General features: G+C 36.3%; 1 protein-coding gene across 1 annotated transcript in view; it reads right to left on the bottom strand.

Annotated features, from left to right (window-relative positions):
- Nucleotides 1–4,991: 4,991 nt before the first annotated feature.
- Nucleotides 4,992–24,205, bottom strand: part of LMBR1 (limb development membrane protein 1) — a 53,820-nt gene continuing 34,606 nt past the window's right edge. Inside the window, exons 8-15 of the mRNA XM_035316730.1 lie at nucleotides 18,303–18,383; nucleotides 17,236–17,312; nucleotides 16,929–17,006; nucleotides 16,095–16,168; nucleotides 15,764–15,854; nucleotides 14,278–14,344; nucleotides 10,065–10,226; nucleotides 4,992–8,399 (exon numbers count right to left, since the gene is read on the bottom strand). Of these exons, the coding sequence (XP_035172621.1) occupies nucleotides 8,317–8,399; nucleotides 10,065–10,226; nucleotides 14,278–14,344; nucleotides 15,764–15,854; nucleotides 16,095–16,168; nucleotides 16,929–17,006; nucleotides 17,236–17,312; nucleotides 18,303–18,383 (713 nt within the window). The 3' untranslated portion in view covers nucleotides 4,992–8,316. The remainder of the gene's footprint in view (nucleotides 8,400–10,064; nucleotides 10,227–14,277; nucleotides 14,345–15,763; nucleotides 15,855–16,094; nucleotides 16,169–16,928; nucleotides 17,007–17,235; nucleotides 17,313–18,302; nucleotides 18,384–24,205) is intronic.

The following is a 24,205-nucleotide window of genomic DNA, read 5'->3' on the forward strand; positions in this document are numbered from 1 at the left end:
TTGACATTTAGGAAACCTTGGACAATTAAACCCTGGAATATATTGCCTACAGATGATAGTCCCTAACAGGATTTTTTGATCCTGTGCAGTTGAATGGATGTCTGCAGGTCCTTTCCCAGTGTATTGTGCTTGAACTCTTAAAAAAAATAATAATAATAAAGACTAAAGTCTCTAGTGAAATAGTACAAAAAGTCTGAAACTGTCTTAGTTTCAAATAGTTTAAGGAATGTTGTAAGGGTTTTAATATATATAAATTGCACTTCAGTCAGACTTAAAGTATTGAAAATAACTTGTACATTATAAAAGCAGGATATTCTATAAACAAACCCCACTTCCTTGAAGTGCTGTTTGAATTAATTGCACATCTGCCTTAAGAATAGGGCTGCGATACCTCTGGGTGTACATAAATCTCCATCACATGCTACACACGTAACTTTAAGAAAAACTGAGAATCTCAAAAGTACATCAAATGGGGAGGGGGAAATAGGATGGGAAGATGGGAATGCAACCATTCACACCAACTACTGACAGAATAATTTAAAATAGCACAAGTTTTCTTCATTGCTTCAAATAATAAAAGAAACAAAACTCCACTATGAATCACACTAACTTTATTGAAAACAGTAAAAAAAAAAATCTTCCTACAAAACAATGTGACATTACAGACAACGGGGAAAAAACACTACCACTGCTTCTCACAAAAAAAAAAAAAAAAAAAAAAAAAGTCAACCTGACCAAGGCAGCAATTCTTTTCATAAAGGTTTTTTAACACAGCAAAAAATACACAACTGAGAACATATTAAAACATATTTCTGGATGACCTAGAATACACTAAGAAGGGTTTGGTGGGCAGAAGGTATTTATTGAGGATATTGTTCTGATCACATTAACACCAAGAGCATGATTTTTTTCAAAAAAATATTGGACCACATCTTACCGTGGTCCAATACACAACCATGTGAAAGCAAACCTGTTGCTCAAGACTACAGAATCCACAGAGCCTTAAGCACAAAGTGGACCAAGTAGGTACCACTAAATCCACTCAACATCACTCAGCCTTGCACATAGTTAAGATTGCGGAATTGGTTTTTAAGATTTCATTTTACAAAAAATAAAAAATAAACCAGTAACACTACCCTAAGAAAACTGAAAGTGCATGATGGAAAGTATCTGTTGTCATAGTTACAGTGCCATCAGTAGCAACACCAGCAGGAGCACTAGTCCGCAGCTGTACCTCTGTCACCTGAGGCCACGTGAAGGTGACACTGTGTGACAAGGTGGCCAGCAGCACCCTGAGATGTTCTCAATCTCCTCGGTGGGGATTTTAGAGACAATACTTGATGATGACAAGCTTAGCTGTGTAAGGAATGTTTTTATTATTATTATTACTTTATTTCTTATTTTATTTTTATTTTTTTATTTAGGCAGTGCAGGGTTTGATATCCTACCCCACAAGAAAGTAAGGGAAACCTAGCCACATTTTTTGTCTACATGTATGTTTCATACATGTTAAGATTTCAAATCCATGACCCAAGCAGATCTTATTTTTCTATCCATTTGTTTTAAAGCAACAAGAGTCAGGCCAAGCCTACCTTTTTTTTTAAAAAAAAAAAAAAGGCTCAACTTTGTTTTGTTACATAAAGCCAGGGAGGAGACAGTTACACCAATTTTGTGAAACTAAGTGTTTTGGCCCAGGCTGGGAAAGCTTACAGTTAGGGGGAAAGCAGAAGTCATGCATCCGTTAATTTTCTCCTCAAGCACTTACATCCAATCTATTCACCACAGAGGTGCCACCATCAAGCTGCTTTTCTCAACAATCATTTTACATGGAGAAGGTCTGAACCATGCTCATACACACGAAATACAAAAGGTACAGAAAAACACACGTGAAGAGCCTCACCTCGGTGCCACACAAGGTTTGACTCTGATCAAAACATGGAGTTTACAGACGGCTGCCACCAGAATGGCACATCTCAGCCTGCCATACATAAGGCAAGGCCCCAGGGCGCACCACGAGCTGTACTGCACACTAAAGGCATGCACGTGTGCCGTGACTGAAGCATTTCCATCTCACTTCAAAGTCAGACCTTAGGTGAGCACTTCGTAATTTTTTAGGGCACCCGTGCTCTGATGACAGGATTGTTTTAATGGAATTCAAAAACATGAAGTGCAAATGAGTGAATAAATTCTTATTTTTCATAACAGAACATTTCTAAGTTACCGAATTTCTCTGCATGGACCGTGTGGGAAAAGCAATACATTAAAATCAAAACAAGCACCCTGATTCTTCAACAGCTGATGTTTACACAGGCACCGAGTATGAGGCAGGCAAAGTAAGGTGCTGTTCATGAAATGAGTTTCATCACTGCGTTCCCAGTGGCGTTCACTACACATCCTGGTTAATGGGGACGGGTGGAGGGAAGCAAGAGCAAACACTTGAGGTAAACATACGAGAAATATTTAGAAGCTATTTCACAGTATCCTGAGGTGTTCCTGTAGGTGCAAATGAAGAATCAGATGCCTTAACCCTGTAAGAACTGGGACTTCCTAATTTCAATGTCGATGTGAGGTCTTAATGCAAATACAGCTTTTTAATGGCTTGGATTTAGATATGCCAGGATTACCAACATTTACAGGATATTTCTAATACTACCAGCTTTGCCTGTTTGGAGTCAGCTTCTGCGTTTCGTAAAACCTTTAGTCATATATATTAAGGTCTAAGAGCGATAAATGACAACAAAAAGGATACTTAGAAAAATATGGAAATTACCACAGAACTAGCAAACATCCTCAGCTTTTCTGTTACCAACATGGAGCTATCTTCACAAATTCACAAAGTTCTATAAAGTCAAGGATAGTGTTGCACTGTGAACAACCAAACAGATTTTAGAAGAATGTATGAATTCTTTTCAATGCTAGTGAAATACCGGCATATTTAGTCAATTAATTTTCATAAACTAATGATACACGATGCTTATTTCTCCTCGCAAGAGAAGTTTGAGAAGCTTCAACTGTGAGACATTTCAAAAACCTACCATATTAATTTTCTGCTGGTATGTATTGTTAAAGATCATATCTGTTTAGATTCTTCTCTTTTTGTTATTTCACATTTTTTATATGCCAATAAGAGTATCTATTATTAATATCAATGCCACTGAATAAGACTACAAGTGACTTGAAAACATAGAAAATGAAAGCAAGCCAAGATGTTAATGCTTAACAATTAAGGCCAAATTTGGCCAAAAAAAAAAAAAAAAATCAGCTCTTGAATTTCATCAACTTAAGGATTTTAAATATACACGTATATATATATATATATTTATTAAAGTGGAATTCAAAAGACCAATTAGAAAAAGGACAGAAGAGAAAGCAGACTGTCTGCATAGGTAAGCTACAGATGTCTCCGTGCCATTTCTCTCACCCAAATTCCCAAAACTGTTGTGCAGGGTGGGGATTCTGGAAGTCACACTCAGTGTTAATTTCCCACACGATGTGATCTCCTTCCAATGATTTTGACCAATATTGTCAAACTTTAATCGTTACATTGAAACATGCAAGAGGTTGTCTTTCGACATGAGCTGAGGAGATGCTGTTCCCTGCAGAACCATGCAGCACTCTTGGGACAGCAAGGAAGCATTCAAACCAACTGCCTGGACAGGAGGAGTACAATCAGTAATGGCTTGGTACCAGTGAAATGAAGCTGACAGCAAAGAGCTGTCGTTAAGAATGTGCACAGTGACCACTCAGAAACCCAGAACCTGCAATCACAAGTAACCCAATTCAGTGGCTCGGACTAAATGGCAGATGGACAAACCATGGGCTGACCTCCTCACACTTAGAGCAAAGAAGGAGCATCACAGCTTCTTAGGACAGTGTTAGGAGACTGTGTCTGAAGTCAGGGCACTGGGCAAGGGAGGAGAAGGTGGCAGAGATTATCGGCATCTGCAGACTTCACTTGTGCACGAGGTTGTTTTGGAATCCATGTCAAAGCAGGTGGGGGGACAACTCCCAGCTTTGATTGCTCTCACTGAATGGGATGGATTCAAAAGCAGAAGTTTTGTAAAGTTCAAATGTTATCAATGTAACTAAAATAGCTTGCTAGTTTACCAACAGCAAATTCAGCATTCAAAATATTAGGTCCTGAAAGATACTGGTGAGAAGTTCATCTATGTGTATCTTAGATACCCTTACAATGCCAATGCAATGTTGTTTCAAGTCAGCACTAAAACAGCAACAAAAATACTAACTCTAAGGGCTAGAGAATCTCATTTCCTTACTTAAAGCATTTAAAGGTTCACAGTTCATATCAACGCTTTTTAAAACTCAAACAAAAAATTGATTTCTTGTTAGGTTATTAAATTGGCCATAGTGTTCTGTCCCTACTTAAGTGTCTTTACCTAGATAAATAATTGTTATTTTAGAAATCTGCGTATATGCAAAATAACAGGATTTAGCTATGCTCCTGCAGTTGGTATGTGTTGCTGGAATCCGCAAAGCATAAGGCTCTGCTAATGAACCCTACCTGAGCCCATCTCACTTCTGGAAGAGGAAGAAAAGAAAGAAGGGAAAATAACCCAGACCATTCTTACAAAATTCATGGAAAGTCACGTGGACGAAGAAGCCAATTCCTCTTTGCTTTTATCTTATTCTTATTTAATATAGATTGTAATTTTGTTACGAGCAGTCAGCTTGTCTTTACACAGCAGCAGCACCCCAATCAACTCAAGTAGCCTCAGCTGCTGTAGAGACATGCAGGTGAGCAGGAGAGAACCAGCAGGACAGACAAGACCTGCAACCCTCTTTGTAGTTGTCACTCCTGGTGGCACTTTTGCCAGGTCACACACAGGAGAAAGCATCCCTCTGCAGCACCCACTTGCATGTGTTGATCCCATTAAGCACAGGGCTGCACGAGGTCCTGCCAGCACGGACACAGTACAGAGCAGGGTCTCTGCGTGGCACTCGAGGCGGTACTTGGAACCAGACAAGGAAAACAGCTTGACAAGTCCTTTAATTTCTATGACACTGTAAAACAGTCAACAGGGTAAGAGATACTGGAGGAGCAGGGCCAAAGAGAAACATCACGTTCCGGACAGTAAACAAAGCTTCCTATGAACGCAAAAACTGTTACTCGTACAGTAACCAGTGCTATTATTTATTAGCCTAAGTTGTTACGTATGGTATGGATGGTGTGCTTTACACTCAAACCCCACAATATTACAGTTCTGCCACTGCACTCGATATTGTGCTACCAACACAGAATATAGCCGAGAAAAGGCTAACCTAGAACACTTAGTTTACGTCTATTTTTTTGGTCTTGTGTGGTATCTACTTGAAGATGGAAGCATTTATGTGCTTTTTGCCTCGTAAGAAGTGAGGCAGGTGTTAATGTTACTAAGATCAGCTGTATATACCTTGAAGGTATAGACCACCTGACTCTACATGAGTCAAAATACTAGGAATGCATCGTCACTATCCATTAATGAATTACCAGTTGCTTGTATTTAAGTGACCATATGCTTCTGTGAAGAATATACAGTGACCTGTATCTTACACATAGTATATCTGAAAGTAGCATTGTGTCTGTGAGAGGTTTTGCATAAGCATGTCACTTCCAAGGCCAAACACAAGATGTGGACAGTGCCACAATATAAACGGTTGAAACAAAACACTGCCAGTAATTACACAGGGTAGTTCTGAATTTCTTACCCACAATGTAAAACCACACAGCATCTCAACCATATGCCATATTTTGGTGTAAAACCTTCACTTACATACTCTTAACCCACACATCTCTGACTACAGGATCCAGAAAGGGCGGGAGCAGGCAAGGCTGTACCATTTATTTTGAGAGAGTTTTAAAGTTTTGCCTGAAACTTGCATGCTTATCAGCAGGAACTGTCTCTGCTCCATTAGGTAACTGCCCAACTCACTGTCAGAAATCATACACACCTTATAATTTCATCTCTTTCTATGATCCTGGACCACTGATGTCAGTGATCTCTCCCCAGAACACCGTGTCAATCTAACTAGTAAGAAAAGTGTGAAGATCAAGACCTATACTGGTTCACACTCCCTGAATTTATTCCTTAAATGTCTTCCAAGAGTGTATTTATGTGGCTGTCTTAAAGTGATAATATTTTAATAAAGCTAACTAGCCTCATATACCACAATTCACTGGCCCCATTAAGACACTAGGACAATTTTGGTCATACTATCACTTGCATGGAAAAGTGGGTACATTTATTTTCAACTATAATGCTAATATGTAAGGCTATAAGCTCTGAGAATACCTGAATTACACCCCTAATAACAAGTCTCCTGATGTTTTAAATGTAAACACATTCTCAAACCGCTTTTGATTCTAACTCCCTGTTCTTGGCTGGGAAACTTTGATGCAGATACAGATTTCTCACTGAAATGTCAGCATTAAAGTCAAACAGAAAAAATGCTTGGAAATCTTCGTAAAAATCAACGAATTTTACTTTAGGTCTTCCAAGACTCAGTACAACACATCAATAGTCAGTTTAATAAGCCTTGAATTCATACTAATCACACAAAAAGTAACTCTCTCATATTTACTACAGCAGTATTTACATTATGCCCCAGTTCAAGTCAGAAAAGGCAGCCTGCAAAAAACTGAGAAATCCTCATGTGCACTGGAGCTTGATTTTTGAAGCACTTGGAGAAAAACAAATACAAATAAACAAAACAAAAAAACTCACATTCACACACACACAGTAGTAAGGTCTCCAGCCCAGAGCAGTCATCTCAGGAGAACAGCCCAAAAGTTTCCAACACAAGGTTTATCCCATATTGGAACCACACTGGAGAGTTAGTTGTGACAGCCTGATCACACGTAAGACCTCAAACTCCAGACAGACATACTTCAGTTTTACAGAAATAGGAAATAACCAAGAACATTAACTGACTCGCTACAAATGGGGTGCACACTGAAGTTGTCCTTATTCCAATCTGTTTGAAGATTACTTACGGCAGAACAGGACAAAAGTGCAAACAGATTTTGAATACTTTTGTTGGTGGGTGTTGTTTTTGCCCTTTTTTGTGTTTATTACAAACTGCTTATAGGATTCCTAAGGCTGCAGTGATGCTAAGAAAAAAGGACTGCCAATGCCATTCTGAATTTAAGGCCTCTGAGCAGCTAAATTGTAACACCATGGAAATTCATACTACCAAACTGAACACACGTTTTACTTACCAAGCCACCTATGTCATCTCTATAAGTTTAGAATTTAATTTGTGGCATCTGCACTTGTAGGCCTATATACACGTTCATGTGTACATTAAAAACAGACTAGTGAAAGATGCTGTGTTTTACCACTGAACAGAAATCCGGGTAACTGTAGTATAAATTCAGAGAAATAATTTACTTCAAATTAAAGAACATTGAAAAAAAAAAAAAAAACTGCAACCTCAGCCTCCTAGGCCTGTGCTACTTGCATTGATTACAAGTACTGCTTATACACAGTAGCTGATACAGAATTTTACAGGGCTGTTCTTGGTAGGCTAAGTGACCTCCACGGCACAATAGCTTACAGAACTGTAAGAACTGTGACAAGGAGTCTACGCAGCTTTTTACAAAGCATACTAGGCTCAGATTTAACACTGAAGTTAATCTTCGTATTGTGGTTCACTCTATTTGATAAGACATTGCCTGACTACCAGCAAAGCAACCTGGCTTTTATAGCTAACAACAGAAACTGAAAACGCTGGCCTTCCAAGGAAGCTTCATGATATTAGACTATGAACTGCCTCCCAACTCCAGCACGAAAGGAACTGTGGTCTCTACCAGTTAGTTTCGTTTTTAACACATTCTTAGTGGAACTGTTTATCTGCTGCTGAGGATACATGTTCCAGGTAGCTTACATTTCCAGTAAGGGTCCTATTGGGCTTCAAGTGTTGTTGTTTTGTTTTTTTTTTTAACCAAGTCCCAAAGTTATTCTTTGTAGCTGTGTCTGCATTACACAGGAGGTACTGTGCATTCAAACGGTAGCAGGTTTGCATCTAAAGATATGAGACCGTCAACAAAAAGGAATGCATTATTCTCTTCAGCTTCCAGTCTTCAAGGCACCTCCTGCATTAACATACTGGGAAATAAACAAGCAGACCAAAAGTTAACTGGAAAGAGAAGAGTCTGATACAGCTAACTTCCACAGAAGCACACCAGCATCAAAAAAAAATGAGACAAGGCTGGACCCAGATCATCAACAAATAAAATCAGTATAAAAAAGCTGATGAGATGACAGGAATGCCATGAGGTTGATGTTTTCAGCTCTGTTGATTGCAGGTGATTGTTAATCACAGTGTTTTCTGATGCCCATTTGCAGACGGCTTTGTCTCAGAGTCTCTTGGATTGTTTGACAGATGAAGCTTATCTAATCCTGCAAAACATTACACAATAAGGAAAAATAAGATTCTTCCATGTTTCATGCATATAGATATTCAGAAAGCCACACACAAATTAATATTGTTAATATGCTTTCAATTTATATAATTTTTGATTAAACAATAAAAGTTTAATGAAATGTCATGAATTATCAAGTCCTTTACATCATTTGCTTTAAGACAAGCTTGGAAGTTTCACCTGATATGTTGCTATAAGCCCACATTGACTAACATTGGAGCTTTGCAACAGTCATGACATTATACCGAGTAACCCCTTTACAGTTAAAACAATCACACAAAAATATTATGAAATTTTATTAAAGATTATAAAAGTCACTTGACGGAGATAAATCAAGAGATGAATCGAGGCCTTTTCTCATAACATGACCTTAACTAAACACTGGGGAATAATGACAAATACATCATACCCACATTACATATCTATCTCAATCACACAGCTTCTTATGAAATTCTTTTTAGCATAAAAATCAATTGACAGATTTACACACCCCAGCCTACTAATCTGTTCCCCCCGAGCTTGAGAACTCAACATCACAAATGACAGAATGGCCTCTATCTGCCCTGAAGTCTCCTCATTGCATTGCACTATTTGGTAGGTCTGAATTTAACTCATTGCCACCAGCAGAGATGCACTCCAGGAGGCACACTCTGGGCAGTGCTCGGATTTTGTTTACCAAGTTCACAGCTCTGGAAAGCAGTAATCAGTGAAAACTAACATGTGTACATTTTCAACACTACAAACTGAACCTGCAGTTATAAACAAACACTGAAGTTTCACTGTTGGTCCTTTCGACTTAAGCAAATACTGTTCTATTGTACAAAGGTATGAGCTTCATCGTCATTAGTAGAGATGAGATGTAGTAACAGCCTCTTCGTATCGAATATGTTTTAAGCTTTTTTTGTACTGCCATGCTCGCAAATTCTTAAACACAAATGCACCATTCAATCAAAATTCTGATTATATCAGCTATAGGTTTTGCTCAGCCCATTATTAAAAATTCCATACATTCTCTACAAGGATTTTCTCAACACGTAGCACCTTAAAACATCTCAAGAAAGCAGCTGAGATTTCCACTAAACTATTGTTAGGGAACTAATAAGTTGCTTTAAACAAACAAACAACAAAACACATGCAAGCTTTTCGGAATGCAGACTATGAAAACAGCCCATTGTAATACACACAAGGAGACTTTAAGGCTTAGGTGTCTCAATCAGTATAAAAAAAAAAAAACAAAGGAAAAAAGATAAAAATCATGTTACTTCTACCTTTCAACTTCCAACAAATGCTACTTTCCCCTAAAGAGGTCACTGACAACCACCACACACACTTTGATACATATTCAGGCTTCATTTGCATGCTCAGAGTAGCAATGAATGTTTTTATACTCTCACAAAATGGAAAAAAAAATCTAACTGTACATCAAAAATACATGTACACATCATTACGATCAATATTATACCCAGCTCTCAACTCTTCAGAAATAACACACAGCTATTCATTCACACCTTAACGTACAAACACTTGCATGCACAAGAAAGAAGTTTTCTGGGGGTTATAAGAACTTTAACAGTAGCACAGCAAGGTATCAATGCTGGAGAAAGGAAAAGATCAAGTACAAAGTTTTCAGTGCTACAATTACCTATTGCCTTCAGGAGCTCTTCTCGCACAGCAGAAGTGAACTTTCTGACAAGACATAACGTTGTCATGATAGCAAAGAGCAAGTTGTAAGATAATACAATATAGAAGTTTCCCAGCCAGTTAAACCTTCCAAAGTCTCCAAGCAGGTCAAATCGAGTAATTCCTGTTAAAATTGAATTTGAGATTTGCATTAAAAATGTTAATTTCATTTATAGAAAAAACACACAAGTTTCACTCTATTACTTTTAACATACATTACACAAAATACTTAAAGACAACGTATAGTAAAACGTGGTTAAATACACAATAAAATGCTATCAAAGTCATTTGCCTGCTTGTTGACTACTATAAAACTGGAAACACTTTTCAGAATGTTTCTTAGGTTTCCTACTAAGATACTTGAATAATGATACGTTAAAGTAACTTTTGATTCTGGGTAAGAATTCTGCCTTTATTATTTCGAAAAGTATAACTAGGAAAATCAGTGTAGTACAAAAACTGATTTAAATTTCATTTTCTCTGAAATCCATATCTATTCTAGATAATGCTAACATACTTTATGGGCCCTCTTATTAAACAATACAGGTAGTAAAATGGGTTTCCATGAGATCCACAACATCTAACAGTAAGTCTTTGTACGTGTTTTTCAGGACCACTGTTTTTGAAACGGAATTGTAAAGACCTCTTTCCAAGGGCAGTTTCTCTCCTAGAGCTATCCACCTCTACAGCCACAAAGTATTTGCACAGAAGGAAAAGAGTTTGGCTGAAAGATAGTGCTGACAGGTGGTCTTCACAGTGGACCTCTAAACAATGACACTCAGGCTTTGTGCTGATCAAAGGCTAGTCAATCACTAAAGCTAAGTGAGCAAAATGTGTCATTAATGTGGAAGTGTCTATAAGCTATAGGGTACATCCCAGAAGGCAGGAGAGCCACAGGTTGTTCCTTTGCCAGGTCTACATCAAAGACTGCATTGACTTAAAGGCAGAATATTGAGATGATACCCAAACATCAGTTGTCTAGAATTGGTGATTCTTCTCATTCACAGCAGCAGGAAACTCTGCAGTCAGAAACTACTCCTGGCTCTCAAGTTGCTGGAAGCAAATTTTCTATCATCTTAGTGTAAAGGGTTTTTTTTGAAAACTATCACCAGTGATAATAAAGTGAAGAGACAGAATTAAAGGTCAGCTATCTTCTTTTCAAAGGTAAACCTGGCACTTACAAATCTCATTGTACCATGATCCTGGCTCAGTCCTCAATACTCCTCAGCCAGCTGTCACCATGTTAAAAGATGTACATGCTTCTTGTACTTGGCACAGTCATTAAAAATATCATACAGACAAATATATATGGGAATCAGATTTGGTATCGAAAGACAAATATGCCACCATGAAGAAAATGAGAAGATGTTTAAAAGGATAAAGCAAAGTAAGACTGAAGTTAATCAGGCAGGTAAAAATTCCAAAAAAGCACAGAAGGTCTTAGCACAAGAAGAAACTGGCTGACTGACTAACTGGTAAACAGATGAAGAAGTAATAAACGTGTTGATTTCACACATGAAGCAAACCAGTGTCCTTAAGAACATTTTCAAGGAAACAGCATTTTACTGATGTTACAGAGCTACAGGAGAACTGAGAAAGTCAAGTTTGAATGAACAGACATTGGATCTTTGAAGGAAAAGAAACTAAACAGGTAGAGCACTGGGTAATTAGTTTATTTGCAAAAGAAAAAATACCCCTTGACACAAAGGGGTTTGGAAGAATAGCTAGCAATGTTGCAGGAGTAACATTTTGTAAGGATAAACAAAAAAAGAAACCTGACACTTCTGTAACATAAGTTACATTCAGTTTCCTGCTATAAAAAAAGTCAGTGCTCATCAGAAAAAAAATCTGACAGTACCATTTTGTACATTTGTGGGAAAAAAAGGTTAAACTTGTGACTTTCCTACAGAATAAGAATCTACACAGCCTGTAGAAAAAAGTTCCCATGACTGCAACTTGGAAAACTGCTCAGAACAGAAAGCTACATCTCTAGTGGACAGATGTCCAAGAATGTTCATCACAATTTACCAAATAATACGCTAAGGAACTGTTTAGAACTGATTAGGTTTAAAAAAGTCAGGTTAAAAAAACCTGTTCAAGTTTAAAAAAAAAAAAAAGAAATACTATGTTTTAAAACTGTACTTACAAATGAGTTTCATATCACTTTTTATTCAACCATGATAATCAAGAAAAATTTCCAGGAAAACTTTTGTATATCAGAAAACTCAATTCTGTTTGCAGTTCCTTGCTTCTTTGTTTCTGGCTATTAAGTGCCCTGTTCCCAATTTGTTTCCTAGTATTTAGCAACATAGTGCTGGTGGGAAATAGTTTTCAAGCAGGACTACTAAAAGGCTGAAGAGTTCTGGATAAAATGAGTGAACTTATCCTGGAGTTCCAAAAGAATGAAAGATTACAGACATCCACCACCTACGCGACAGTGCTATATAACAGAAATATCAGAATTTTTTACATCTTTAAAGCTTGAAAAAGGTCAGTACTTGTACTAGATAACTTCTGCTATTTTACTTTTCCTATAATGATAAACTCTAGCCTTTCTCCATAGCCTAGAAACTTGCTTTTTTAATGATGTGAAAAGACTATGAGTCTGCTTAACATATTTCTTTCTTTTCATCTGTTCAGTCTCACAGGGCGGTAGCATGTAGAGCAACACATGTTGATATTTCTGCAAAGCACCACATGACTCACTGTACTCTAATACACTCTATTAATCCTGTTTGGACAGCTGTGTCTGTGCATTTGTTAGCTGTGTGTTAATTGTTCCATCTTTTTCTTCTTTTATTTATCTCTATGGCAAACTATCCAGGAATTTCATTTGTTGGCTTTTTTTTAAGCGAGTTTTACCATTAATCTGTTTCCTATGAGACAACAATGCACCCAGCATGTACACATTCTTCCACAGAAACCATTTATTATCAACTGTTAATCTCACAGACCATTAACAATGATTTTTTTTAAACAAATGATGAGTATTGTTCACTATCTTAGTGCATTAATGTTATGGTCCTATTTTAAGGCACTAAGTTTTTGATATAATATCTTGTTCAATGCTAGCATTGTTTTCTTACTAAGATCTTAAACTGGCTATTTTATCAAACTGCATTTTTAAGAAGTTTTGCTACAAATTTTTAGTGTGAGCTCTAGAACATGTGTTTTAGGATTCAGCTTTCCAAAATATATTACATGACAATCATTCACTGTAATGCATTCACTGTTAATCACATCAAGTTTCTTTTTGTTATAAAAATGATTTAGTAAATAAGAGTCCTCTGTAGATACACAGCACAAAAATATACGGCATGGCTTGAAAAGAATCAGCTACTAAACTATTGGGTACACATTAGTAGTCTGTGGGCCTAAGCCTGAAATCCTAAACTTCTACTTAAGACACACAAGTTTTTTGGTTTTTTTTGTTTTTAATATTGCAAATTAAATTCACATTAGCTGCAAGTATCCTGTACTGCTTAAATATGTATTTATGTACTTTGTAATACCCTTTCAATCTAACTTCAAGAACTCAAGTTGAATATTAACCAATTAAACAAAATTAAGATACAAAACATCTTGTCTTTCCTAGTGGCTAAAATAGTTTTTCCACTTCAAGTGCTACTGCCAGTTCTTAACAAAATCAGAATTATTTAAGTTCTACTATGCTGGATTCCAAATTTTTCTAATTGAAGACTGATGAACACAGGATGGGAGCAGAGTTTACAGAAAATCAAAGTAGCCTGGTTTTCACATTGCTGACCATAATAATAAAAAAAAATCACTGTTTAAAAAAAACACACTGCCAATTATCTCAAGTTTTATACCTAAAATATATTTTTTCCATAAAAACTAACTGTAACTTGAGAGTGAACATGAAGCTATTTTATACTGCCCTGAACACACAACCTCTATTCTTCTCACAATCTCCTCTTTCAAGTTTAAAATCTGACTTGCCTTTTTAAAAAACAGTTCTCTGGAAAATGTTTTTTTCTTAAAAAAAAAAAAAAAAAAAAAAAAAAGGCATGTTCTGCAGTTTCATACACAGCCCATGTGTATGGCCACAAACACAGGTGACAGCATGACAGCTACAGATTGTTCCTTTTTAAAAAACTCAATTAAGTGTCCTTTATTATAATATTCTATATTATAATGTTGTACACTTCACTTACCCAGTGTCCTTGACATCACTGGCAAAGCAGAGCTCAGCACCAAGATTGAGACACAGTTTCCAATTATCTGTTTGAAAATGAGAAACGGTGTTTATATTACAAATTGAATTGTTAAAAAAAAAAAGAACAACTGGTCAAGAACAAGAAAAAAATCCTTAAAGTATCATTGCTCAAAACAAACTTTAGGTATTTCACAGTAACATACTGTTAGTCTTGCTTGCTTCTGTCGCACTTCTCCATATGGTGTTACACAACTCAAGATCATCCAAGAGTTAAAAAAAAATCAAATATGTAATCAAAGTATTAAGTATGGCAGGATTCAAAATAATTCAAAATTAGCATGTTGCAAAGCATCAACTGTTTATTTAATTCCTGCAAACTTTTTATAAGTCAGCTATTCCATGAGTTTAGAATAGATGACTGATACATCAGCTTAAGCTTTGTATGCAACAGCTTGAAGGATTAGCATTATTAAAAAAATTACAACAAAGAGCTTCCTTTCAACTGAATGCCTGTTGACTACTTTAAATAGCATGAAAAAAATCTCAGCTGTTAGATTTTACTCCAGTTTTTGTGAAGCCTTTATAAAGAGTAATTGAAACTTCTTTCTCTCACAAGGGATCACTTTCTTCAACTCTTAATTCTATCAGAATTCAAAAGAAAAAACAAAACTTCTTAAAAGTACATAGATATTTATTCATTCAATATTTATTAATAGTACGCTATTCCTGGTGTACTGTAAACAAACTATACGAGGCATTAATAACATTCCAAGTCCCTAATCAACTACACCCGTTCTATGTGTTTACCTACTTTCTCACTTCCAATAATTTATAGTTAAAAAATGCTTTTATTATATTTTTTGCTTTCTATTTTTTAAAGTGAAACATTGAATAAATAATTAAATTCAACATCTGCTCCTTGGTTACTGATCACCTCCCCTTGTCAGCTGTGGGAATATTTTTCCAAAAAACTAAGCATGTTTCTTAGAATTAGGTTATTCTGAAGCCAATGCTAAATTGTAAAAAGTAAAATTAGCCTCAAACTACAAAATGTTGCTGAATAGACCTCCTCAGTCTTAGTTTAATTATTCAAATTTGAATTACTTTGTCTGTATTACTTCTAGCAACCAAGTTCTTCAGATTTCAAACAAGCTCCCTGAAGTACAGTTAGCACAATCAAAGTTACTCATTAGCAATACGTTTCCTTTGAAAAAAGTTCTTTCACTAGCTTTTCTATAGCTAGTTAACAAGCTCTGCTATTCCCAGCTTTTTACAAGTGAATGGATGCCATCCAAACTAAACAGAGCACATCCTTTTTCCCACTCATTCAGCATTTTGAAAATCTTCCAGTTTGTGTTTACGCAGCTTACAAACAAATACTGATCACGGCAAATGAGCCATTCAGGGCAATTACTAAAAGAGTCAGTTTGTCTTGGGTGGCAAGAGAGAGGAGGGGGCCATCACCACCACAGACTTTACCTTACCTTTGTCATAGTTGTGTCATCCTTCCTGGGAGTGAAATTTTCAAAAAAACGAAGGCTGTAGAAGCCGACGACAGAGGACACCATAAGATAGCTGTGAGAATCAAGGAAAAAGGAACCTCCAAAGAATGCATGCTTCACTCAAGTTCTCAGCAGTCTCCTACAAGTCTTAAGAACCAGAGGGGGGAGAAATAAACAAAACAGAAAAACTCTTCGAGTGCTTGAGAAGGACAGACCTCTCTCTTCTTTCCAAGCAAGTGTCTTAGTAAATTACCAGTGTCCCAGAAAACTAGACAGAATACTTGTTAACAGACAGTTTTTGAAGAAAGGATACAAAATCAAAATGATTTCAAGTGCTGCTCCCACAAAACCAAATGTGGATAGGGATGAATTTCCTATTCCAGGACCCTAGAAGGAGAAAAATATTTTGCATAGTTTAATAAGGTACATGCAATGTGCATAAAGTTAAACTGTACAAGTACCAAAAAGACTTCCTAGATGAAATAAAGCCTTTACTTAATTATTTAAGGAGCATCCTGATGTAAGACTTGTAGCTTATAACATTTTGTGCAATTTTATCAGCTTGCTTTCAAACTTAAGTGAAATGTAGTAAAGCAGAATTAAAATACGCATTTTATACATATTCCATTGCTTTGGAAACTAAAATAAGAGATCTCAGAAGACAACTAGGTATTTGCAATGCCACAGAGTGGTCATCACCACTAATCAGCTTTTATAGCTACATAAACTCATATAGGGCTATAGTCAGGCAAAAGCATTACCAAATTAATAAAAACTCCTTTGTGATTAAAGACACTATTACTCAATGTGCTGTTCTTTACTTTCTTAAAGTTTGTTATGTTTTATCATAAAGGAAGAAAATGTTCATGTTTTGAAAGAGGAACACAAAAATGGTTTTTCATATTGCTTTCTAATACATTTATTTTCTTAAACTGAATGTCGTTAAAGAGTGTTAAAAGTAAAACACACAATGCAAAACTCCAGATTAGTTATTTACTTGACTGAATTACTGTAAAGTACAAGACGTAGTAAATGCTTATGCAGGACTGAAAGAGAGAAACAAAAGTCAAGTTCCTACTTGCACTTCTGTAAGGGCTCCAAAGCATTACTAGCATTATAAAAATTATGTAAGAGAAGTTTACTTTACCCCTGATCCTTTTGGCATTGCAGTCTCATCAACCAATAGGTAAAGAATGTTGAAAGCAACCAAGAGGACTGATATGGACTGTAAAGAACGAGAAACAGTCTCAGTATTTGAAAGTATTCCACGTTTGAACAATAGAAGTACATATCCTCACCTGACTTCATAATGTTAAGTTCTACTAAAATGATCGAGGGAGTATTGAGTTTATTGCTTAAAGACATCACTCAAATATTTAAAAGTACACCCCCAAATGACTGAAGAATTCCCCATAATGTTTTCTTTAAAAAAAAAAAAAGGCAAAAATTCTTACTGTCTCAATCAGCAGCAATATCATAACAGCTGGATAAACTAAATTTCTTTCCCAAGCAGAAGCTTTTTTCCGCCGTTCTGTTCAGAACACAATTACAATACCACAGATCAGTTTAGAGTAAAACAAGTAACAATTACTTACATATCCATAAAGTCATTATAAACTGTAGATAACAAAGCAATATTATTGTGAATCAACACCAACCAGTTCATAAAAATATCTATTCTGAGGAGCTGTACAAAGCATTCAAAAAAAAAAAAAAGCCTCTATAGAGAAAGGATCGGGGGACATACAGAAGAAAGTTTTTCTTATTTAAATTCACGTTTCATCATAATCCACAATAATTAATGAATATTGCAATATAAAATAAAGAATAGAATTTGTTTATTTATATTTTAATATAACCTAAAGGGAAAAAAAAAAGGAATTTCAAATATTTAAGCATTTACTTCTTGTGACATAAACGAAGACAGACAAGACTAACATATTGGACATCACTATTGTGTCTAAAAAGAAAACCCAGCAACTTCTTACTACCATCTTTACCTTTGCACAAAATACACTGAGAAATGCAAAATACTCCAAGCCTTTGAATAAGTAGGGAGATTCCTGTTGAGTAGCTGCCATTATGAGAAGTGTCACAAAAAGAAATAAAAGTGCCAAGAATTTTCCTGTTCAACAATTTGACATTAAGAGAAATAATTCAAAACCAAAGAGACAGGAAAGTAATGTCTTAGACTATCCCAAATAATCATAAATATAGCATGACATATAAAAAGACTGTGCTACTGATCTCAATGCCAAGAAATGTCACAACTTCTCAAAAATTATGTTAAAAATAAGATCCAAATCCAACTCCCTATTTAAAGTATGTTTGTTAAGCGAGGGGCAATGATTCCATATGATGCACTTGTAGAAACTATAATAGTTTGAAAGGACTGAGAATGCACATATATGGTTAGAAACAATTGGGATCAATCAAGTAATTGTTAAAAATTGAACACAATATCTTAAGGTCATTTATTAAATTACAATCCACGTGAAACAGTATGAAAAAAAAATATTACCTAGATTTGTTTTTTTGCTTTTCACTTTTTCAAGCTCCCGTTCCAACTCTACTGTCTGGTATTCAACTGTGGAAGATGTACCTTTAAAACACAAGACATTTTGTTTCGGATAAGACTAACTATAGTGCTGGAAGACATACTGTGAAAATCCAGGTTTAGGACACAATACATTAACATTCATGGCTTTAAAGTGTTTTTTTTGTTTGTTTTGTTTTGAGATCTTTCACCTCTTTTTCAAAAACTGGTTATGGTGTGGCAGCCTGACACTGAATGGCTTGAATGTGTCATTCTTTTGTCTCCATATGACTCGTATCAAGATACAAAGAATCTCTGGATGCCCTTCAAGGGCATTATTATTTAGTACCTCAATGACAGATTGTACCTTTGCCTCCAAACTAAATAAGCTGGTGACCTCCAGTTTTAACGTGTGCCCCTCCTTCCCTTTTCTCGGTCTTCTATACTGAGCCTACTCCATTTCCATACTGCTGATCATTACAATACCTTCTGCTCTTACCTTCATTTAGCCACCAGCCAGTTCGCCAGCTTCAGTCAGCCTCTCTGTGCTGCAGAGCTCCCTCTGACAACCACAGTTGGATCCTCCTCACAGCCACCCACGGGACCACATTACAGAATCACAGAATTGTAGAGGTTGGATGGGACCTCTAAAGAACACCGGGTCCACCCCCCCTGCCAAAGCAGGTTCCCTAGAGCAGATTGCCCAGGTAGGCGTTCAGATGGGCCTTGAATATCTCCAAAGAAGGAGACTCCACAACCTCCCTGGGCAGCCTGTTCCAGTGAATTCTTTCACTCTTTTAGTTTACACCATAATTCCTCAAACTCTCTCCTCCACGTCAGCTGAAAACTGACAGCTGTATTACTAGTTCTAAGCAGAAAACAAGCATGGCATAGAAGCTGCTCATCAACTCTTCCTCCTCTCCCCCCACCACCAGGTCTAAGGAGCCCAGCCCATTTCCCTCTGCATCCTCTTTTCTTCAACCTCCAATTCTCTTTCAACCAGCCAACCAGCACAGGCACACTTTGGTGTCTCTCCTTTACTCCAGTTCTTCTTCAAACACTGCCCAGCATTCAAGCAACAATATAACGTAGAAATGCTGACAAGAGATCTGCTCTTTCAGCTCTCTCTATTTCTGCTTCAGTTTTTTCTCTTGGCAATCACACCCTGGAAACACACTCCCTGGGCTAAATCAGAAACACCCTCTACTCATCTTTCTCTCATTCACATGCCTTTAATTTCTCAATAGTCTCACCTGATAGTAAGTTGAGTGCTCATATATTTCCTGCCTATTCCAGGCCAATCTCATTCTGCCAAAACACTGTGGCAGTTCAAGGTCTTAATAACCCCAAAGTTATTAAGTTATCTTATTTCTTGATTTACACTGACACCCTTCTGCTTGTTGGCCATTCCCTACCCTTGGCCTTGCCTTTGATTGTAGGCTAACCCATAATAACAGTGTTGCAGATTTTTTTTTAAACACTAATAAATTTCTATGAGACTAATAGTCTTGTCCAGGCTTTTATCTCATATCTTGATCATTTGCCTACAAAAACTAAATAGCACTTAGGCTGCTGGCACGCTAACACTACTTTATGGTCCAGTCTCATTATTTCCTTATTTTCTGTTGTCTGTTGATCCATTTAGCAATCTCAGTATAAGATAACAAGGTAAATTACTCATCCCATCCAGCCCCCACGTATATTCTTGCAGCATTCAACAAAGTGAAGACCTACATGAATCCCAAGGTAAACAAATAGGTTTCTTGGCTTTTTTAAAAAAAAAAAACTTTTACTCTTTATTTCAGAGTACATTATTTTAAATGCAGTCAAATTTTCAACATGGCATACACATCTTTCAGAATTTTTTTTTGGGGGGGTGAGAATTTAATTGCTTCTTTCACACACGTTTTTGCATATAACAAGTTTCCTCTGTGTTACGCCTGCACTTATCTTTCGTATCAGTGACATAAAACATATGCAGTAATATTTACAGTGGCTTCAAATATATAAACATCTCAAATCCCAGAATTAACCAGGAAGATCTACAAATTCACTTAAACTGAAGTACCTGCAGTGTCTGTCAATTTCATTTCTCAATGTATTTTAAATAAGCAATCAAAATGTATATTTTTTAGAACAAAGTTTTGTTTTTAAACAAGTCACTTTATCATTATAAAAATAAGCTGATGTATTCCTTCCACAAAAAGCCTAAAACAGGTATTTTATGGAAAGACTAATTACTTCGAAGTGAATAAAAAGGACAGTTATAGAACTCAGTGGAAATAGTCTCAAGAATTTTAATGGAACCAGTTAAAATAAGGAAACTCAAGTTAACATCTGATGTTTTCTTCTCTATAATTGATTTAGGGGTCTCTGGGGAAAAACTTCATTCAAGATATATGTGTTTTTTCCCCTTAGATATACGAATTCAGAGCTCAAGATTGATATCCATGGGAGTCTTTCCAGCAAAGTCAATGAAATCACATTAGATCCCTAAAGAGACACTTTCATACACATTCTGAATCATATCTAAGTGATGATGTGGTTCCTCCTTAAAACTAGTAGCAAACGGGTTGCTATACAAAAGAATATTTTATGAGGGAGAAAGCAAAGTTTCAGATCAGTCAAAAGAGTATTTGAAAAGGATGCAGCTAAATTCTTAAAAGCTCTATACCATTAGCTTTATTTCAAACATGCACAAAGTTCAATGTCAGCGCTGTCTAGCCAATAAATCAAATTGGTAGACGAGACTTGTTTGGACTAGCAATGAAAAGTTAGAAGGGATTCTCCGAGAAAGCCACAAAGCAGCTCATTTAAGGTCAATTTAACGGTATTATTCTGTTTTTCTTCCAGCCCCGACATAAGATTTCAGTACCTCAAAGGAAATTGTAAGAGTATCTATTTGCATTCCCCCTAGGTGATTGGCAGTTCAACACCAATTAGTTCAAAATTACACTGTTACTAGCGTGCAATAAAAACAACACCTTTCATCTTTCTTACATAGGTAAGGATACCTTCAGAGCCAATAACTTTGATCAAGTAAGTATTTTTGATCCTACCCCACCCGTCTCTTTGGATTCAGGAAAACTAATAGCTGAAGGCAACTTTTCTCTTTTAATATAAAAAAGTCCCAGCTTTATTCTTTGACTGTAGGAGTGCTGTGGGTACTGAAATATAATATACTGGAAACAAACATTTTCCCAAAGCCCAGTATCTCTTCAACAGATAAAAATACTAGGGTAGATAACACGATCAAACTTCCCCCTCCCTCCTCCTCCGATTTTCACTTATATACTGGAAACATCTGAGAAGGAAGAAACTTCAGTTTCCACACAGAAAACATGTAGTTTCCCAATAAGAGTTAGCTTGAAATATGAGGAGGTTTACAGAAAACTCTATGAACTGCACCACAGCCACAGTAGTTACATCTATACTAATAAAGGGTACAGCTCACACAGCTAAACTCCCTCCTCCTCTAAAAGCAGAGGTTTTCCCCAGCCAATTCATTGGGAACAGCGATTCACGGCAATACCTTGCTCTGTCTGGGCACTGTCTGAGGAAACATCAACTGGGACTGGCCACAGCAGTGTTGAGAGCATGATAGCAGTTAACCCACCAAGAAATAATCAGCACTGATAATCACCAAGCATTGCTTAAGGTTGTGATCTGGTCCTCATTAGTTCTAATAAAATATAAACTCTTTGGTTACGTGTATAAATGGAGTATATACTTCAAAACACATCATTGCTAAGTTGTCCAGCAGGCTTACTTAAGCACATATAATATTTCCACTATGACAACTGCAAGAAAGTTGCAGCAGCCATGGCATAGGAAGTCTGTAGCTTAACATATCGTATCTGATATAGCACCATAACACACAAATGTGTAAGCAAAGTTAGACATCACAAATTATGCAGCCTAACATCACAGCACTACATTAATTAATGTAGTTAGTACACATTTGTATTTGTACACATTTTTAAAAAAATCAGTATACAGGATAAGCTTGAGTCTTCGCAGTTCTGGCAAAAAACGGTATTTATTTTTCTGGTATAATTTGTATGTCCTTCTGATTTCTGGCAGAGAGGATGAAGCTTTCCATTCTTGCCACATAAATGAGAACCATACTTAAAATTACTTAAATAATTACTCACAAAAATCTTGCAGAATATCTTCTTGTGCATACAACATTCCCCTCCACCTACATGCTATTTCCAAGTTAAGCTAAAAAGCAGATAAAAATCTGAATGAAGTCTATTAATTTTCTCTGTATACCAAACTAGAGGTTTTCAAGCAGCCTTTTAGATAGTGGTGCCAATGTCGTTCCCTCAGCACGTGAAACAGAACTGAGTTCCCTCTTCCAAGAAGAGGGAAGCCCCACATCTTTCACCTCTTGGGAGTAGGATGGTGAGCTTTATGGAATTTGGCTAGGTTGCAGTTCTACTTTATGTTAAATTCTAAACAGTCCACTGAAAAAGAATCCAATCTTTCAGCTGATACAGGTGACTTCATTAACTACGTCCTAAATCTAGATCAAATTAATAGATATCTACTGAGTCCATCTCACAAGTGATGTTATTAAACTGCAACACTGACTCCTACATAGAAAAACAACAGAATTATCTAAATTACATTCTCCACCTAAATGGCAGAAACCACTCTACACTACTTCTAATAGATACTTCCATAGCTATTTGTCCATTCATTGCTTTTCCTCATACATAAGCACCATCACCATGACGGCATAAAATATTCAGTAACAAATACTTTACAGTTGCTAGCTAACATCAAACACTTAAAACAATTATAATTACCCCATCACAGCTTCAAAGCTCCACACACCTTTTTGCATATTTCTACGTGTATATGCATATACATACATATATATACACACACGCATGTCAGTATAAAAAACCTGGAGCTTCCAAAATAGCAAAGGTGAGCATTACTTTTAACCTGGGAACCATGCCTGATTTTAGCATAGAAGCCACTACTCCACCACCAAGTTTAAATGCTGGAGCAAAGACCATGATCTCCTGTTATGAAAGATACTGCCTCTGACCAATTTTTACCAGAGACTTACTGAGAAGTGAAAGAAGACTGAGATATGACTGAAAAGAGGAAGGCAGGAAACGAAGAAAATTAAGGCTAAAGTAAGTCACATGCCTTCTGGAGAAGATAACAATGGATGAAAGTCATTACATGAATAATCTTTGTTTTACCAACCAGAAGAAATGGTATAAATTGTAGATAGATGATTTATCCATGCAGTTAACAGCACTTTATAAGGCAATTTGTACAATAGGATTTCTAGATTTGAAGAAAGAGAATTTGTGTTTTCTACAACTGGAATCTTCTATGCTGCAATATTCTTTATCTTAGAAGCTGAAGCTTAATACTGCTTTTAAAATACTTCAAAACATGAACACCTTGTCAAGAACTGCTGAATTGCAATGCTAAATACAAAAAGCCTAAAACACTTGCATAATATATTCATTGTAATTATTCATTAATGGATGCACAACAAATAAATTTACCCTGTAGCTCCTAGAATATAAAGAACCACTGTTATACTTAGAACTTAAGCTAACAAGTCATTATACAACCATTGAAACAGAAAAAGTACTCCAAATAAACAATACTCATCATTCAGGACATAGAGCCTCTTCCTAATAGAGCACATTCACTGCTTTTCAGGCAAGGCTAAAATACCATCATATTTAGCAAAGCAAACTATTTTACAGTAAAGGTGGTGAGCTTGGTTAACTACTCAGTTTGGATTCTCAGTCTCAGAATATTCTCAGCTTTAGAGCTGATGAACATGTTAAAAACAAAGTGCACACAAGCCAATCTTGTACACAGTAAGCAATCAAATGTTAGCTTGTAAT

The sequence above is a fragment of the Oxyura jamaicensis genome, chromosome 2 (assembly GCF_011077185.1).
Source record: "Oxyura jamaicensis isolate SHBP4307 breed ruddy duck chromosome 2, BPBGC_Ojam_1.0, whole genome shotgun sequence".
NCBI lineage: Eukaryota > Metazoa > Chordata > Aves > Anseriformes > Anatidae > Oxyura > Oxyura jamaicensis.